General features: G+C 55.0%; 2 protein-coding genes across 38 annotated transcripts in view; both read right to left on the bottom strand.

Moving 5' to 3' along the window:
* GIMAP7L5 (GTPase IMAP family member 7-like 5) overlaps positions 1-19762 on the bottom strand; it is a 598436-nt gene that overhangs the window by 264066 nt on the left and 314608 nt on the right. The window lies entirely within an intron of this gene.
* MAP4 (microtubule associated protein 4) overlaps positions 1-19762 on the bottom strand; it is a 115689-nt gene that overhangs the window by 21386 nt on the left and 74541 nt on the right. For 23 of the 37 annotated variants that reach the window (XM_015281160.4, XM_015281158.4, XM_040696470.2 and 20 more), the window contains 2 exons: positions 15732-19439; positions 151-251 (listed from right to left, as the gene is read on the bottom strand). In XM_015281160.4, the coding sequence (XP_015136646.2) occupies positions 151-251; positions 15732-19439 (3809 nt within the window). The remainder of the gene's footprint in view (positions 1-150; positions 252-15731; positions 19440-19762) is intronic. The other 14 variants (XM_040696475.2, XM_040696478.2, XM_040696481.2 and 11 more) reach the window with 1 other exon arrangement.

The following is a 19762-nucleotide window of genomic DNA, read 5'->3' as shown; positions in this document are numbered from 1 at the left end:
CTGCACAACTGAAGGCGTTTGCTTCACAAAACGGTTCCCGAGTGGTGGCTCAGAAAACAGAACTCGTGGCTGTGGCTGTGGCTTAAGAAGCAGCAAAGCCAGCAAAGGGACACCATGGAAGCAAAGAGGGTGGAGGTGAAGGCCCCCTACCTTTGTCTTCTTCTCGGGGCTCGGGGGCAGCTCCTTGTTGGGGGGTGCTGTGATGTCATTCCCTGTCACGGCGTCGGCTGCTTTGGGCTCCTCTGGTTTTGCTGGCAAAAGAGAAGAATGGAGACTTCAGTTTGAGCCTTTTTGGTTGGTTTGGTTGGCGGGGTGGTTTGTCTTAACCCTTTTTCCCTGATATTCAATACCGTAAGAAGAGAAGACAGAACACAAAGGGTTATGGGTTGGCTACCTTTGGGAAAATTTCCCCCAGACCAGAACACCATGGGGAAGAACACCCTCCCTGTTACAGGATGAGGCCAACAAACACCCATCCAGATGCCATCAGCATCCAATCGCTCGGCTCACGAAGGAGAGACGGCTGCCAAAGGGAGCCTCTGGGTTAAGCAAAACCAGCAAACTTCCCCACCCTCCAACGCTATCACATCTTGGGACGAAGCTCCGCCATCTCCCAGCCTTTCTCCCAGCACAGAGCACTGAGCCTTGGGATGCTCATCCCCCCATCACCTGCAGCTCACACAGAGCCCATCAGTGCTGGACGCCGCTTCCCACAACAAGGCAGGGGATTGTCTGCGGCCAATGGACAGCAGCACAACAACCCCAACAGTGGGACGTTGTTTTCTGCAGCTCTGGAAAATCAATGATTCTCTTCCTGTTTTCTCGCTCAGAGACGGCTCAGCGGTGCCATGAAGCCCTGGTTTGCGGCTGATCTATGTCGGCTCTCTTCTACTTCTTCTCTCCACCGAATTTCAACAAGCCCCACTTCTCCCCCTCGTCTCACTCGCCCATTTTACCCACAGCAACACCTGGGGGAGTGACTGCTGTCGGCCAATGTGCTGTGGAACCACAGCCCTGTGCCCATCTACCCCATGCCCACGGAGCTCGTACCGCAGAGCTGTGTTTGGAACCTGCCCCCCTCAGCCATCAGCCACCACTGGGAATGACCTCCCACCCCTGCACTGTTATTACTGCTGCTATTTCAGCCCACTCAGTGGTGCACAAAGCCTCTCCCTTGATGGCAAACCTAGAGCCACCCAATAGAAGCCGCTCGTCTGCTTGGGAGGTGCATTACTGAAGCTTCAGGATTCCAACTCCAGCAGCTGCCAAGCTTTGCAGTGCATCAGAACACATTGTTCCATGTCACCTTACCAGCTACAGACCACGGCACAGGACACCTGCGAGCAGCCCCAGCAAACACACCAAGCAACCGGGTGAGCAGAGCTTCTACACAACCAGCAGGGCAGAGTTCTTTAACGGAGGACAGCAGCACCACCAACGGATGGAGCTACGCACGGGGTGATGGCCCAGGTTATGCACCCACACCTGGGAACAGCACTGAGGATGGGGGAGAGAACCTGGGTGGTTGAGGGCTCCGCTCATGCAGCCCCAGTAAGGGGGTCCCACCCAATAAGGGGTCCCACCCGCACACAGCCCCGGGGATGGCAGAGGAGCCATTCTGTGCTGCCTCCATGTAATTAACAACCCAACACGCTCAGCTGTCTGCTCGCTTCCACCCACCCTTTAATGAGGAGGTGCTCTCTGCCATCCGGAGCACTGAACCGCCTGGGAATTCGTGCTCGCTGCGGGGAATATTGGGAAAAGCTGCCAAACCTTAATCAGATGTGTTCATTAGTCTGCAAGAGTTACTGAAGAGCCCTTCAGCTGCCCCCGCATGGCAGCAAACCTCGGGAGTACTCCAAGGACATCGGCCCCGAACAGCAGTCACAGCACATGGGACCTCCTTGGAGTGCTGGTGGACACAGGTTGCCCAAGGAGGTTGTGGATGCCCCATCCCTGCAGGCATTCAAGGCCAGGCTGGATGTCCTGTGTCACTGTGGTCCTTTGCAACCCAGGCCAGTCTATAGGGCCCTGTGTTATGCAGAGGAGGATGCCCACACCACACGTAATTCCTGACCTGCTGTCCCAAAGCCAAGTCCTGCTTACAAACACAGTAACCACAGGGAGTCTTCCTAAACATAAGGAAAAAAACCAACCCACCATCCCCAGGAAGAAAGCCCCCCATCACGCTGTGACCTACAGCCTGGAGGCTCCCCAGGCGGGTGAGCTCTGCAGCCTCCCATGAGCTTCTCCTACAGCTTCGTAGCCCACGTAACCATTTCACATTAGGATGGCAGAACGATGCGGGCTGGAAGGGATGTCTGCAGGTCATTCAGACCACCTCCCAGCTCAAAACAGCTCCAAATTACAGCAGGCTGCTCAAGGCTTTGCCACGGCGTCCTCTGAGTACCCCCAAGGATCCCACACCATGGGGCTTCTCCTCCAATAATTGATGATATACATACAAATGGATGGAGTTTTTTTGCCTACTTGATTCTCCTGTCAGAATTCTTTCATTTCATCCATTCTGCCCTGTTTCATGGATCATGGAACTCATGCAGAACAAAGCCCCTGGCTGGCTATTTTCCAAGCACCACACAGCAACTCTGCAGGAGAAGTACTCCTAAAAGTTCATTCTCCAAGTCAAAAAGAGCAGAGAAAGACCCCACCACGAAGCACCTTAAGCTCATCTTTGAGGGCCACAAGCAACAACTTCTATTTCCTGCTACCACGGCGAGCAAAAGCTCCAAAGTGGAAGGGAAGGTAAGTGAGAGCGGTGACCACATACCATGCATTGAGAAGATCAGCACTGCCAGGGCTTGTTTGATTCTCTTCCTTGTTTGTTGGCTAGTTAGAATCACAGCATGGTTGGGTTGGAAGGGACCTCCAAGACCACCTAGCTCCAACCCCTGCCATGGGCAGAGCTGCCAGCCCCTCACCCAGACACAGCTCAGGTGCCCAGGGCTCCATCCAGGGATGGGGCAAAAAGAAGCGAAGAGCCTTTGGGTGGGGACCACAGACAACAGCAACCCACTCCCGTCCCACCTGCCCCACTTTATGGGGTCTGCACCCCCTCCCAGGCCTGGGCCAGCTCCGGGATGGATTTGCAGCCACATCCCCGTGCAGCTGTGAGCGAGGCCAGGCGCTCAGCCCCAATCCCCAGCGAGGGATATCAGCGGGCTAAGCTGAGCTAAACATCATTCACTGCAACAGCCCCGGAATTCTCATACGGATTAGAGTCATCAACAGAAAATCCATTAAGAGAAAGAGATTAAGCAATCAGGCAGTGGCCATCTTTACTCTCTTCAACGTAAACAACCTCAGAAACAAAACCAGCCCTCGCTCGACGCTGCTTTTGCCCAGAATATCACAGAGGCACGAGCTTTCCTCTTCACCCATCCTACCCACATAACAACTCATCATTTAAGCAGAAATGCAACCCAAAATACAACCAGCTGCTTCTTTCCTCCCCAGAGAAGGCCAACCAAAGCATCTTCCATGCAGAAGAGCATCTCCCACCTGACACCCACGCAGAAGAATGGAGCATTTCTTCTCCAAAGAGTGGTTGGGCGCTGGCACGGCTGCCCAGGGCTTGGGGTCACCATCCAGGGGTGTTCCAGGAACGTGGGGATGTGGCACCAGGGGAAGTGGGCAGTGGGTACGGGGGGGTGGGTGGGGTTGGACTCTAGATCTCAGAGGGCTTTTCCAACCACAACAATTCTGTAATTTGCTGTGGCACTGGACATCAACGTTATGTTTGGTGTTGTCATCAGAACTGAAGGTCCAGAGCACATGCCCTCCTTGCTGGCCCGGCCCAGCAAAGGCTGATTTGTTACTACTTTTACATGGGAAAGGAAGCCCTAAATCATACCTTGCTCTTCTACAAACCAGCTACTTGCCAGATCTACCCACACAGCAGAGCCCACAGTCAGGTTTAGTTGGACTAACCAATACATGTAGGTGACCCCAAAAGTAATGCCTCTTGTTCATCTCTGTGGAAACTACAACAGATACAAAGAGCACAATAACTCCATTGGATAGAGCACATTCTCAGCTCCTGCACTGCCCTGCTGCTCCTCTGTGCTGCCCCCACTTCAAGGCACTTCCAGAGCTGAGCCCATGCCTCTGTGGCAGTGGTTCTGACGAACACATCTGAGCACTGGAACCAACACAACAGCTTGGATCACTGAATCACAGAATCACAGAATGGCTTGGGTTGGAAGGGACCTCAAGGATCATGGAGCTCCAACCCCCCACCACACACAGGGCCACCAACCTCCCCATTTCATACCAGCCCAGGCTGTCCAGGGCCCCATCCAACCTGGCCTTCAACACCTCCACGGATGGACGGGGCATCCACAGCCTCTCTGGGCAGCTGTTCAGCACCTCCCCACTCTCATAGCAAAGAACTTCTCCCTCACATCCAACCTCAATCTGCCCTGCCTCAACTTCAAACCATTTCCCCATGTCCTGCTATCCTTCCAATCCTGGGCTTCTTTGAGTTGGAAGGGATCTCTAAAGGCCATCTGATCCCACTCCATGCAGTGAATGAGGACACCCACAGCTCCATCAGTGCTCAGAGCCCATCCCCACTGTGGGTGTCTGCAGGGATGGGGCACCACCACCTCTCACTGCAACCTGTGCAGCACCTCACTGCCCTCAGTGTAAACTATTTTCTTATCAAACCTTTCTTCTTATCAGTCTCATCCATCTCCCGCATTCATTTCCAGCTCAGCCCCCGACAGACATCAATGCTGTTCTGTGCTTAAGGCTGAACACCAAACAGGGACTTTATGGGACCCCGTATCAGGCTCTGTTCATCACCTGTCTCTTGACTTTCCCTTCCATCCCGCAGTCCTTCACTTCCCTTCTTTCTCATTCAAAGCATGGTTTCATCCAGCAAGAAACCGTGTCAGCAAAGCACCACCACACCGCCAGCATCCCCTGAGCAAACATCATTACTTCGCTACATGGCAGTGGGGCTGTTATTTCCTAATCCCATAATTAACCTATTTAAATGCGGGGTAATGGCAACCACCGCCTCGCCCAGCAGGGACGGACGGCTCAGTTGGTCCCCTGAACACAAGGACAGCATTCTGCTGCTCATGGGCTGATGGAGAAATGAGGCTCACAAAGCCAGGACGAGTCCTCTGATGCACACACACTGGGCTGAGCACTGGGAGCAGCAGTCAGGGCTGAGCCTGGTGCAGCAGCTCCTGGGATTGCAGATATTGCAGAGCAAGAAGTCTTTGGAATTGGAGGAAATTCAAAGAAAGTGGGAAAAAAGCAGTGGGGAACGGCATCACTTTTGTATGGGATGCCATCGGGGCTGACATTTTTGGTATGTGCAAGAAATCACACACTGGCTGCTTCTGCAGCACACGCACATGAATCAGATCTATTGTTCAGCACAGGAAACAATGCAACCTCGTGCTGTGGCCGAGGTCTGTGGCCAATACTGATGTGATAAGGGAGCAGAGCACGGAGCGCCAGTCAGCTCTATCAGCCCAAACCTGCAGCCACACTGATGGCACTCTGCCTGTGCAGGTGGAGGGGGAGCAAAAGCTCAGCACAGAATTGGAAGCATCTCATACACACCCAAGGAATTTTGCTCTGTTTTCTTTTGCATTCCAACAATTCTTTCTAAACTGCAGATATATGAAGCAAAAAAATACATCCTATTGCTTCTACTGTTACATTTTCAGAGTCATTAAGAATCATAGAATCACAAAACAGCCTGGGTTGCAAAGGCCCACAGTGCTCACCCAGCTCCAACCCCCTGCTATGTGCAGGGTCGCCAACCAGCAGCCCAGGCTGCCCAGAGCCACATCCAGCCTGGCCTTGAATGCCTGCAGGGATGGGGCATCCACAGCCTCCTTGGGCATCCTGTGCCAGTGTGCAGAATCATTAAGGCTGGAAAAGACCACGAAGGTCATCAAACCCAACCACATTTTCTTCCAGCCGAGAATAAATCCAGAGTGGATTTCTTAGCAAAGTGCTGCACAAAGCAAACCTGACCTGTCCGATCCCTCGCTGCTCCTTTTGGGGCAGGGAATAAAGCAGTCACTCTCACTGCCTTGCCTAGGAGAGCCCAGCCAGCACTGCCAGCACCAGCTCACACTCAGACCCGTGTCCTGAGGAGCATACATCAGCTTTTAAAACACAGACCATGAGAGGAAAGAACTTCCAAGTGGGATGCTTGCATCTTGGTGATACGAAGAGGTCATCGACCAAAGGCAAGTCAAGCAGAAGGCCCTGAACGTCCCCATCTTCCAGTGACCTTTACATTGCTGATGCTCAGCCCCCGGGGGGAAAACATGTCAATCCACTCAAAACCATTGCTTCTGTCTCTCTGCCTAAAAGATCCTGTTCGTGTGTTCTGAAATGTCCCCATGGGGCCATATAGGACCATATCTAATGGGACAGCCAGCCCAGCCACCGCACACACCTGTGTGTCCAAAGCAGGACCAGAGGACCTCTGGAGGTCCCTTCCTTGCCAACAACACGGACTGGCACTGCAAATAACCCTCAGCATCAGCTGAGGTACCAAAAGTGAAAGGTGCATGGCACAAATACGGCACTTTTCCTGCTCCTCACCCCAACATCACTGCTAATCATGACTGAGCTGTCCAGAAGTGCAGATCCTCTTATGCCCCAAACTGACCCCTCTGCCAGCAGTGGCACCAGCTGGCTCCTGTGGGTCTGGGGGGGCTGTGACACCTCCATTAACCCCTTGTGTCTGCACCCACAATATCCAGGAGTGATGCTGCTTCATCACACGGCTGCCAGGACAACTCGAAATCTGCACGCCACGTAGACTGTAAGGAGAAGGGTAACACTGAGAGAAGGGGAGAGGTGGTGGTGTGTCAGAGCTGGGAGGTTTGTGCTGTCAGAGCTGTGCTGTGTGGGGTCTGGGGGGAGCCCTGGGAACTGAAGCATGTCGAGGAAAGCACATAAACCATAGAATGGTTGGGTCAGAAGGGACCTCAAAGATCATCCAGTTCCAACCCCTGGGTGCACGACACCACATCAGGCATCAGATCAGGAAGCGAGAGACGAGTAAAAGGTATTAGAGACAGAATACAACCATGCTGAATGTGCTTACTGAGAGCTGGAAGGAGCACCAGAGCACCTCGGGGGCTGCCACGCTCCTGGGGCCACTAAGCCAGCCATTGGGTGTCAGCAGCACACCACAAACCATGGCCAAACCCATGGCACAGCACCTGCCCTGCTCGGTGTGCCGTGGGAATGGGGCAGCCCAGCACCACTCCAACAAAGCGTTCCAGAGCCCCACTGACCCGGGCTGCCGTTCCTCCTCCGAAGGCTGAGCCAACGGTGCGGGCAGAAGGTGCCCCTGGTGACAGAATTCCACTGCAATCTTTTGTCTTTCCTCCCCCAGCACATTTTCTTTCTCGTTCCCATGGGTGCTCCCTAACACAGGCTGCGAAGGGGGAGCGCACCGACCCTCCTCACACCCCACATCTGGGTGTACCACCGGCTGAGGCTGGCAGGAGGGACAGCGATGCTGTTCCAGGCTGGAGAGCAGAGATAAACCACAATTCTCCCAAATTGTACATCTGGGAAGGCTGATCTCATCCACACAACCACAGCTACAAAGCTGCTATCGCCACGCAGCAATGGGGAAAGCTTTGTCAGAGCTGCGTGCTGGAAAGGGGCTGCAAAAGGCAGCAGGAATCCCGTCCTGAGTTCCAGCACTGAAGTGCTTGGGAAGAGCTGAAGGACAGAAACCATCCCAACCACAGACTTTTGTTCATCACCTTGGATAAACAGCACGGGGTGTTGCAGGCTGAGCAGAAAAGGGCACTGCTCAGACACCTGGGGAGAAGCTGACAGCTTTTAAGTCCCACAGCAGGCTGTGCCGGACCCTCACCGATGTGCACACTGCAGGATGTGAGCTCTATGTGTGCTCCCAGCAAGCAATTCATGCTGCCACTAAAGCTATGAGCTGTTTAAATGCTCCTCCATTTTCCTCCACCCAAACAGCAGCCCCCAGCCCGTGCCATCCCGCCAGGTGTGTGACCCCCTCCTCCCGCTGCCCAGACTCAGCGAGCTGCTTCCTCCTCCTGTCCATGTCACAGAATCACAGAATGGTTGGGTTGGAAGGGACCTCAAGGACCATGGAGCTCCAACCCCACACCACACACAGGGCCACCAACCTCCCCATTCCATACCAGCCCAGGCTGCCCAGGGCCCCATCCAACCTGGCCTTCAACACCTCCAGGGATGGACGGGGCATCCACAGCCTCTCTGGGCAGCTGTTCAGCACCTCCCCACTCTCATAGCAAACAACTTCCCCCTCACATCCAACCTCAATCTGCCCTCCTTCAACTTCCAACTATTTTCCCTTGTCCTGCTGTTATCTGCCCTTTCAAAGAGCTGCCTCCCCTCCTGTCTGCACCCTCCCCAGGGAGGTACAAATTAGCAACATACCATCACGTGGCGAATCCTGCTTGGGAGACAGAGAGCTCCGTGCATCGCTGACCTCAATTTCTTTCCTTTCCAGCAGAGCAGCTTTGCTGGATTCCATCTCGGCGCCTTTGCTTTTCGGAGGCTCAGTGCCGGCAGCTCCCCCGGTGGCATCTCTCTTCTCCCCCTTCCCCTCCTCCCCCCCTTTGTCGAGGCAGCCCATCTCAGGGATTTGCTCCAGCTTGCTCTGATACGCACCGGGGCTGCTCAGCTCCTTCCTGCCCACCCCACCACGCTCCTCTTTCTTCTTGCCACTCGGCTCCTCGGCCGCGCTCTCCGGGTGCTCCCGCACCACCAAACTGGGCAGCTCTGTGCCCAACCCAACGCCGGCCGCTTGCTCTTCTGCCACCGTCATTGACCTCTTGATGGCAGCGCTCGGCTTCCTGGCTGTGGGGCTGGAGCATTGGCTCAGGCTGCTGCTGGGGGACAGCAGCCCGGTGGCCACGTCTTCGCGGAGCACCGGCTCCGGGTACTTATCGGCCAGGTTAAGGGTTAGGGGCACAGACAGGTGTGAGCACTCAGACATGGCACGCCTCATTGCCTTCCTTTGCTGGGCAGCTCTGTTCAGAAAGCCATCATCTGCGCAGCTCAGCTTTTCCTCCATCTCTTCCTCCATCTCGGCGGCGTTGCTGAAGTGACTTTTGGAGTCATCTTGCGCCAGCTCGACGGTGGTGGTTGGGGGCTCCATCTTCGCAGCAGTCGAGGAAGAAGAAAATCCACTCTGCACATAGTTGTCGTTAACCACGCCGACCACACAATAGCTGGGGGCTCCATCTTTTTTCACGGCTGCTTCGTTACAGCCCGAATCGTTAGGAAGGACAGGGTGGAAATTGGGGTTCCAGACGCTGATCTCCTCCTCCTTGGTGCGCTTACCGGGATCGCCCTCCGGCACAGACAGAGGGCTGGGCTCTGCCTGGCTCCGGATCTCCACCCCGGCCCTCCCGGCTGCCTTCTCCTGGTCGGTGATGGCCGTGGTTTTGCCCAGCCCGGGTTTCTCAGCTCCTGTTGGCCCCACGTGGAAATCGGTCGTTTTGGGGTTCGCAAAGCTCCCCTCGGCCGAAGGGAACGTGTCGGCGATCAAAGACCAGCTCTCAAGGTGACCCGCAGCCGCCTGGTACGCTTTGCCTTGCACCTCAATTTCCCTTTTGTCTTTCTGAGCTATTTTGAGCTCTTTGTCTAATTTGCCTTCAAAGAAGCACAGCTTGTCCTCATCCGTGAAACCGGCGTTCTTAACCAGCCCGTCCTTCATCGGTCCCCCCGAGTTCACGTTCAAGCCAATCTCATTCAGCTTCCCCTCCGTCCTCTGCCATTCGAATTCCGTTTTCCCGAAGTCTTTCGGGGTCTCCATGCAGCGGAAGGCTTCCGAGAAGCTCTCAGCCTTGCTCTTGCACAACTGGCTGTATTCGGACAGGGCTGCGGGCTGCTGGTTGGAGAGGGACATCTCCGGAGCTCGGCGTCTCCCGGCGCTGTGTGGCTCAGCCCGGCTGTGATGCTGCGCGTGCCCCCGACTCACGGCAGCTCCCTCCCGTCCCCCCGCCCCTCTCCCACCCCTTCCTGCCCACCGCAGCCACTCTCCGACCCGCTGCCTGACGGAGGGGAGGGGGGAAGTCCGCCCCTGTGCTCCTCTTTGGCTCTGCAGATTTCCATAGCGGCAGTGGGGGGCTCGGGATGGATGCTCGCGGGGTTTCAGCGCTCTCAGGGAGATGATTTCCTAAGGCCAGCACTTCTGGCAGCCTCACGCTGCTGGAAATGGTGCCTCCTCCTTTTCCTCCACCACACCGTGCTACAATCGGTGCCTTTACAATCATGAATTCCCACTGATGAGCCACTCTCGGGAATACCAATGAATGAAGGTCAGCGTTTTCCTCCCCTGGAACAAACCCTAAACCCACACAGGAGCCCCCCCCCGAGCACAGCGCGGTGCGGTGACCGCCAGCAGAGGGGCTTTGTTTGCAGCCAACGTTAATGTGTGCTTCTGGAGTTGGTGACCACTGTGCTGCTGCAACGAGGGCTGTGGGGGTCACGCAGCACAAACGGCACTGCTGCTATGGGCAAGCGGGCACAGCCGGGCAGGACCACATCCCAGACAGCAGAGGGCTCGTGGTTTTCAGTACCACAAGCCTGACTTCTTATTTCCCTCATTTAAATAAAAAGAAAATATAACATACCGTATGATGCTTTGGACCTGCCTGTCTTCTACTGACTACGGACTACTGTCTTCTACTGTCTTCTACTCCCTTTCCTACCTGCCTGAACACACACAGTGCATGGCCTCACACCTACCCACGCCCTGTGCCCTCACTGCTGCTCCCTGGTTCCATGGAGGACCCCTCCGAGCCATCACCACCCGGACCAGCACTGGCTATGGACAGCTCCCCAACGTCTGACTGAGCACGGTGTATTTTTACAGCCTGTGCTACGCCCCCTGAATTGAACCTGCTGAGAAATGCTGCCATCCACACCCCCAGCCCTGCCGGCTTTCAGACGGTGCTATATTTAAAAACAATGACTAAGGAGCTGTAAGTTATATACATCTTCCACGACAGCCTCTAATTAACCAGAATACTTCCACCCACGAGCTCTGCTGCTCAAAGGGCCTCCACGGCTTTTATTGTAAAATTAAAACATTCATGGGTATCTTCCAGTGGAAATGGGAGCTCGGCTCGAGGCTTGCATTTGCTCTCTTAACTGAGGTGGGATTTAATGTTTGCAAGCACTTCCTCGCTCGGAGCATGGTCCCAAAAATGGAAGAGCCCTGAAGCCATCTGGTCCCATCTAAGTGCTGTTACACAGAATCACAGAATCACAGAATGGTTGGGTTGGAAGGGACCTCAAGGATCACGAAGCTCCAACCCCACACCACAGGCAGGGCCACCAACCTCCCCATTTCATACCAGCCCAGGCTGCCCAGGGCCCCATCCAACCTGGCCTTCAACACCTCCACGGATGGACGGGGCACCCACAGCCTCTCTGGGCAGCTGTTCCAGCACCTCCCCACTCTCATAGCAAAGAACTTCCTCCTCACATCCAACCTCAATCTGCCCTTCTTCAACTTCATACCATTTCCCCTCGTCCTGCTGTTATCTGCCCTTTCCAAGAGTCGCCTCCCCTCCTATCTGTAGGTTCCCTGTAGGTCCTGGAAGGCTGCAATGAGGTCACCCCGCAGCCTTCTCTTCTCCAGGCTGAACAAGCCCAGCTCTGAGTTTTCCCCACCCACATGGCTCCCCACCATCTTCCCTGTTGAGAATACAACACAAAATGGCGGCACAACCCATGGTGGCAGCTCTGAGGAGTGGGGGAGGCCTCAGTGCAGCTCCTGGGCCCGTGCCCTGCAGGGTCCCACATGCACTGATGGAGGGGAGGACCCCCCAAGGAAGATGTGCCATGTCCCACCAAGGGCCTCCAACCACTCCAGGGGTCACTGTGCAGCCGCACTCCATGCCTGGGAGGACCGATGGTGGCACCGCCCCGCAGCTCCCAGCCCTGGCAGATGGATCAGCGCAGTGTTTCTATTTTTGCTCCACTCCTGAAGCTATTACTGATCCCTCCTAATGCCTTTGCTGCTTTTTTTTTTTTTTTTTTTTTTTTTTTTGATCTAACACAATCATTTCTGTGCAGTCCTCTGCGCTGGTTTCTAAGGCAACATCGCTTTCCAGGATGAGCTCCTCCTTGCCAGCGTCTCCAACCAACATCATCTCTAATTAAGCATCATTACCAATAACAGCTGGTGATCAGGCTGACCAGACCCATCCATCACACACTGCTGCCAGGCACACTTGCAGGGCTGTGAGCTCACATGCCTGCTGGGACTCCCACACCCTCACCATGCAGACATGACCTGCAGTGTGCTACAGTGCTCAAACAACTCATTTATCCCCTGAGAAACCTGCCTGAGAGATACAAAGGTGAAGCAGAATGCTCAGTGTCCAGCTATCATAGCTTTGAACCAGGAGGCATGGAGCCATGCTCAGCACAGGCTGACTGCTTACAGGACAGGACATTCACAGCCCAGATCCCACCCGGAACAGAACAGGACAGTGTGGTTGGGAGGGTTCTTCAAAGATCACAGAATGGCCTGGGTTGAAAAGGACCACAACCATCATCTAGTCTCAACCCCCCAAGATCATTCACGCAACTGCAGTTTCCTTTGGAGCCTGCATACAGAACCATCGCATGGTTTGGGTTGGAAGGAACCCTTAAAGACCATCCGGTCCCACTCCATGCAATGCACAGGGACACCCACAGCTCCATCAGTGCTCAGAGCCCATCCCCTGACCTTGGGTGTCCGCAGGGACACATCCTTATAGGAACACCTTTGGAGCTACAAACTGAGAAACACCACACAGAGGGACCTCTGGATACCTGGCAGCCTACTACATTGCCTTCTATATGGCCCCATCATCAAGCACAACCCATGGCTTCATTAATGAGGTGTGGTGTTATTCTGATCATTAAGAACACATCATTACAGAACAGCCCTGTTGTTAAGGAACACATCCCCAAGCACAGTGGTGGCAGCCCAGTGTGTTCTGCTCCTCGTTAGGACAAACCCAATTACAGTGTGGGGTCCCACAGGAGAACTGCAGCCACTGTAGGGATGAGGGGTGACTGTGGCAGCACTGAACTCTGACCATCATCTCAGCTGCCCCCAACATCCAAGGGCACAAAACAGTTTTGCAGAAGAATCTGGGGCAGCTCTTACGCTGGCAACAACAAAAACGAGAAGCTGAAATAAATGCCAAAGATGCACAAAAGATCAAATTTGAATTGCACGAACAGAGCTACATCCTGATGCTTCCTAACTTCAAATGGTTGCCAAAATTAGAAAATAGTAATAATAATAAAAATAAAAATTACAGAAGTTTGCAGGAAGAGTTTATCCGAGACACACAACTTCGTCAGCAAGAAATGTGCAGCATCACTGTTGCCATGGCTCCCCAGGGAGCCGTATCACCGAGCCCAGACCTATTTTAGCAGTTCATGCAGGAGCTGATGCATTTCGGAGCGCCGTCCTGTTATTCTAGAACACAGTGTAAGACTTCAGCCTGGCTGAAGAGATTTCAGTTACCAAACCTCAGCAGAAGGTTGTCCAAAATATCCACATTATTCTGATCACGCATCACTGATTGCCCCCTGGGGCAACAAAGCAGCTCCCGTGTGCAGATCTTTCAACTCAGGATATGTTATTCTGTGATTCTCTATTAGATGTTGCCAAGTGTAAGTTTCACAGTCCCACCTCACACACACGAAGGGCTGGCCACAGTCTGCTGAGCATCATCTTAACAGGAGAATGAAGCAGCAGGTAGAAGACAAGTACTACTGAAGTACAACCCATGGTCCCATCACCAAGCACAACCCATGGCCCCATTGGTGAGTACAACCCATGGCCCCATCACCAAGCACAACTCATGGCCCCATTGGTGAGTACAATCCCTGACCCACCATCAGCCACAACCCATGGCCCCGTCAGCAAGCACAACCCCCCCATAATCAATCACAGCTCATGACATGCAACTACAGCCCATGGCCCCATTGATGAGTACAACCCATGGCCCCATCATCAAACACAGCTCATGGCTCTACTGGCAACTACATCCCATGGCCCAGGAGTACAACCCCTGACCCGATCAGCAAGTACAGCCCATGGCCCAGTCAATCTCATGAACATTTGGACAACCATACCATCTCTTGGCTCTCTTCAGCTCCTTCCCTATCCAGCAAAGAAGCACATATGTTCATGGTCTTGAATCTCAACACTTTCCCTTCCCTGATTTCTGTTTCTGACTTGCATTCAAGTGATGCATACACTCACTCATCCTCTGATGCAGCCTAAGGCAATCCACACCCCTCGTACTCCACATGGGGACTCAGCTCAGGCATTACTGCTGTGTTGCCACTCACCGAGCAGCAGCAGAAGGAAATGGAAGAGCCCCTGCTGCACCACCTGCATTTACGTGGTGTGCTCCTCTAGTTTCTTTTTTTGCATGGGGCTCCTACCAGGATACCACCCCCTTAAATACAGCAATTAGCAAAGAAAACAACGACTTCCAGCAGATGACGGAAAGGTTATTCACACACATATACATCTCTATAAAAAGGATGACGCTGTCTTTAGCTCTCCCATTTTGTAGCATCATGCACCAAAGAACATTACTTCTGCAGGCACAAGTTCATGCAGAGAACACCACTTCCACCAAAATAGAACGACTTTGGGTTATGCAACGCTCATTAATATTACAGGACCTCTCCACAACCTGACCGGCACGTTAAGGCGCACGGCTGTTAAGTTAGTGACTGCATCATGCAAACTGGCAGCGAGGAACTCCGCAGGAACAGACCCAACTTCCACGCCTGATGCCAAGGCAGGAGTGGGGATGAGGCGCCCGACCCCTGCGATCCCCAGACACCAATTTCTCCCAAGGAAGGCTCGGGCTGAGCAGGAAACCGAGGGTATTATTGGACACACCATCTGCATCGTGACTACAGCCTCCGTTCTGAAGTTCCCATGAACTTCCTTTCACTCTATGAAATGAATGCCATCTGTTCCTTGGTCAGCAGCCAGGCAAACAGCACCAACCCCTCCGGTCCATCCTCAGAGGAGAGTCCCAAAGCCCATCAGCACAGGGTTCTGCTGTTCTGCTCTGCTCCAGCACAGTGGTTGCCCTGGCAGGAGGTGTGCTTTGTACAGAGATGCTCAAGGTGCCTCAAGGCAAAGCCACAGACCAGCTGCAGGAGGGGAGCAGATGGCTGCGCTTGGCCCAGAGCGGCATTAAAACCAAACCCCACAATGTGACAGCGATGGGGGACGTTCCCTGCCATGGGAATATGCAGCTCCTGCCCTTGGGTGGCACCGACGCTGCGCAGTGACAGCGATGGTTCACTGCAGCATCCCACACGGATGCCACTTTCGGTCTCCGATGAGGAGAAGCTAATGGAACTCAGCACCGAGAAGTGCAAGTCTGCTTCAAAAATGGGAGTGCTACAAAATTTATACGGGAAATCAACTCGGAACGAATTAAAAAATCATCGAGTTCCGGAACTCGGACCAAAAGCGTGAATCTTTTAAGGTCTGGGAATTAGCACTGTGCGCCGGGCAAGCAGAACCAGCAGCCTTTTAGGATCAGCCAACACACCGCTCATGCCCCGCTCGCTGGTGCCACCGAGGATTAACGTGGCCATGCCGCCGAGCAGCGCCGCTCGCACGCAAGCTCCGGGTTGTGCTGCAGCCCATCACACGCACACACCTTTGCCTTGCCTGGGCCGGCTCACAGCGCTGCCTCTCAGCTGCATCTGCTTCTCCCCATCCGGAGCAGCGGGCCGGGCTGGCAGCGCGGGCAGCCCTCTGGCCTTGGTGGGTCTCATGTAGCCCTTCAGCTGCTCGGCACCCTTCGCCCGCTCTTTCTTTGCTTCCGGGGCAGCTTTTGGGGCAGGTTCTTCTTTTTCCTTAGCTGGGACAGCCTTCGGGTGGGCTCCTCCAGCATCGCCGTCTGCGGGTGGGCGCTGAACCTCTCCGCCGTCCTCGGGGTGGGCGCGGGATGCTGGGGCAGCACTCAGACCCACACCAGCGGCCTCCGCTCCACCTCCCGACCCGCACGGCTGCTGAGCGCCCCCCACGGCTGCACCCACGCCGCTCCCCTCGCTGTCCTTCCCCGTCAGCCCTTCCACCGCAGCCCGCGATGCTCCGCTCCCCGCTGCCGCAGCATCAGAAGAAAGCGGCCCGTCTGCCTCCAGCCCGCCCTGGGCAGCCACCTCTCCGGCTCCATCCTCCCCTTTCTCGGGCCCCTCTTTCCCAGGCTCTTCGTGCCCCACACCGATGGGTTGCTCAGGCGGTGCCTGGCTGCACGCCTCCTTCCCATTGCCGGATCCGGGCTCCTTGCTGCTCTCCTCCATTGCCACTCCAGCTGAGGGAAGCCCCCCGTGTGCCCCCCAGGCCAAGGACTCCACGTGGTTTCCCTGATTATCCCAAAGCATTCGAGGGCCGATGGGAAAGCTAATATTTCTGTTCTCGTCTACAAAACCCATTTCTTCCATCCCAAGCTCCATCTCGGGCCCCACGGGTGGCTGCTCAGGGCCAGCCTTGGGCTTTTCACCTCCTCCCTCGCTACCTCTCTTTTTAGATCTCACAGAGCTGTGATCCACCACTGCAGGATGCTCTGCACCAGGAAGGCTGACTGCTCCGCTGCCAGGAGGAGGACACATCTCTGCTCCTGTGCTGGGCTCCAGGAGGGGCTCTGGGCCAACCTCAGCCCTTTGGCTTCTCTCTTTATCACTCGTGCTCAGCTTCTCTGGCTCCAGAGGTACAGCAGCAGCTTGTGCTTTGGTAGCATCACTTGGGTCACCTACCAGACCTACCGAAGCACTGACATTGTTCTCTTTAGACTGAATTTGTTGAGCATTTCCCACCTCTCCACCCAGAGCAGGGATAACACCCAGACCCGGTGCTACAGACTGCCCACGGCCGCCCTCAGCCTCTCTGCCTTTTGTCCCCCTGCCTTTTTCCTCGGGTCTGTCGGCCTCCATCTCCCTGGTGGGACCACGTGCCATCACTGCGCCTTCCCCGTGCTCTGCTGTATGAACCTCTGTCTCCTTACCCTCAGCAGTGGTTTCATTAGCGCTGCCTATTTCTGGCTCTGTTTTATGGGCTGGAAGAACTGGCTGATGAGAGGAACTTCTCACCTCTCCTTTAGGCTTTTCCAGACCCTCCTTTGTTCCAGCTATCACATTCTCCAGCAAAACCTCTCCTTCAGAACCAGGCACCTTCTCTTTCCCCGAGGCCACTTCCTCCATTTCTCCATTGCCCCTCTCTTTGCTTGGAAGAGCTCCCACCCCGCCGTCCGGGTCAGCTGGCAGCCCAGAAGGGCCCTTCTCGCTCCTTTTCCTTTTCCCATCACTGCATCTTTTCCTACGTTTGTCTGCATCGGAACCCATCCCAACGGACCCACCTGGAGAAGCATCTCCAGCCTCCCCGCCCTCACCCACAACATTGACCTTCTTTGTTCTGCTGACGGTGTCAGCCACGGCCAGATGCTTTGTGTCCTCTCTCCTACCCGCTGGAAGGAACTGTTGGCCCAAAGCCCCCAGCTCAGCCATCTCCCATTTCCCAGCATTTTCTCTGGGCTCCTCTGTTACCCTCTCAATGGGCCTTTGTGCTGCAGTTACACCCGACGTGCTCTCCTGGAAGCACACAGCAGTGACACAGCCCCTCTCATCGCTGACCTCCTGAGCTGGACCAGCTCCGGCAGGAGAGCTGCTGAGGCCCATCCTGCTCTCCACAAAAGGCTGCTGGAAGAAGCTTTTTTCACCTTTTTTACTCCTCCCATCGCTACCTCTCTTTTTGGGCTTGTCTGCTGATGGATGTCCCCTGGCAGCATAACCACCCTCCCTGCCTTTATCAGGGAAAGGCCTTTCCCTCACCTCCTCCCCCATCCTCACCCCATCAGTGCCCGCATCCTCCAGACCCTGCTCACAGAAACCTCTCCCTCTTTTGCCTGTCCCTTCACTGCGCTTTTTTTTAGGTCTGTCCATCCCGTGTGCAGCACTGAGGTCTCTTCCAGTCTGCTGCTCCTCTGCAATAAACCCATTCCCTTTGCTTCTGTCAGGGGAATACGCTGCTGTACCTTTACGTGCTGCCTCAGCAGGAGCGGCTCTGCCTTCCATTAGAGCTGGCTGCTCAGCACAGCCATCAGCCTTCCTGTTCTGCAGAGCAATGCCTTCCCCGGGGTTCTGAGCCATTAATGGTGTAGCAGACGCTTTGGTGGTATCTGCTGGGGTCTTCAATACTCCCTCGGAAGAACTGAAGCCAACGGCCTCACGCTCACTGAGGGATGCCAGCTTGGCTCCATCTGCTGCCCTCGGCTTGTTGGGAAGCAGGGTGGATGGGGCTGTAGGAGGTGCCTGGAAGGATCCATTGCTCAGCTCTTTGTTTTGCTCACCGCTCTCCTGTGCTGCTTCTCCCAGCGTCCCACTGGAAGCCTGAAGCTCGCAGCTGGTGTCACTGGGTGCTTTGTGCTTGGGAGGCGCCCCCTTAGCATCCTTACCCTTATCAGAAGGGAGAATTTGGGAAGGTTTCACCTCTGAGGGAGTTTCTACCTTGCTTATACCGATGGCTGCTGAAGGAGATGCCTCCAGGTCAGCCCACGCTGACTCCCCACCCTCCCTCTTCCCATTTCTGTCAGGCAATCTTCCCACAGACGTGGCTGGCACCTCTGCTGCTATGGGCTCCCCCACCTCGGTCTCTCCTCTCTGCTCTAAGGGCACCTTTCCTTTCCCTTCGCATTGCACCATCGAGCTGTCACCTCTCATTTCCTCTGCCCTCATGATGTCTCTATTTCTCTCATCCAGCACTGATTTGGACGCCGTGCTGCTCCTGGTGCCCTGCCGGCCCAGTGCTGCCATTACAGGGCCGTGTGGATCATCCAGGACGTGACTCCCACTTATTACTGCAGCATCCTTTGGCACATCTGAAGCTGTGTTTCCTGAGGCAGCCAACAGCTCTGCAGGCACGCTGGGCCCAACAGGTGCTTTTTGCAACTCAGCAGCCAACGGAGAGCTCTTAGGAGCCCTGCAGACGGCCGTGTTTTCATCCCAGAGCTCCATGGCTCTTGGCAGGTGGTTTCTCCTTTGCTTCGGTTTCTTCTTCTTTCTCTTCCCCATGGCCACAGCACCTTCCATATCCCAGCTCTCCCGCGGAGCATCTCTGCAGCTTTGTGTGAGCCCTGGGAGAGGCTCTGCTGCCCTCCTGGGTGCAGATGTGCTGTGCAGGGCAGCTCCCGCAGCGCACCGCAGCTCTGCAGCACTGCACCGCTCTGCTCCGGGCTCAGAGCTCTTCTGCTGCTGGGGACCTACGGGGCGCTCCTCTGCTCCATCTGCAGTGGGCAGCAGGGCAGGCTGTGCTCGGCCAACCCCGCGTCCACTCGCTTTGTTAGCTTGCCTCATTTGTGTGGGAGGCGGACCTGGAATACAGGAAGCCTGCTCAAACATCAAAGCGACCACTGGCTGCAATCAAATACAGAGGTACAGTTGCAAACGGGACTCCAGCTCTGCAGCAGGAGGTTTAAGTCCTCGGTGGGGCCGGGAAAGGCATTTACACACCAAACAGTTTAAACTGTTACTGATAAACACGTCGATGCTATTTAAAAATGCATCACTCCCAATATGTGCTCTGACCCCACTGAAGAGCGTCAGTTCTTGTAAGGACACCTCATCCCTTGTTAGAACTGCATTAAGGACCTACGTTGTCTCAGCACAAGATCACAGCTAGCCTTTTTATCTCTCT

Source organism: Gallus gallus, chromosome 2 (assembly GCF_016699485.2).
Source record: "Gallus gallus isolate bGalGal1 chromosome 2, bGalGal1.mat.broiler.GRCg7b, whole genome shotgun sequence".
NCBI lineage: Eukaryota > Metazoa > Chordata > Aves > Galliformes > Phasianidae > Gallus > Gallus gallus.
This window is presented reverse-complemented; position numbering and strand designations above follow the sequence as displayed.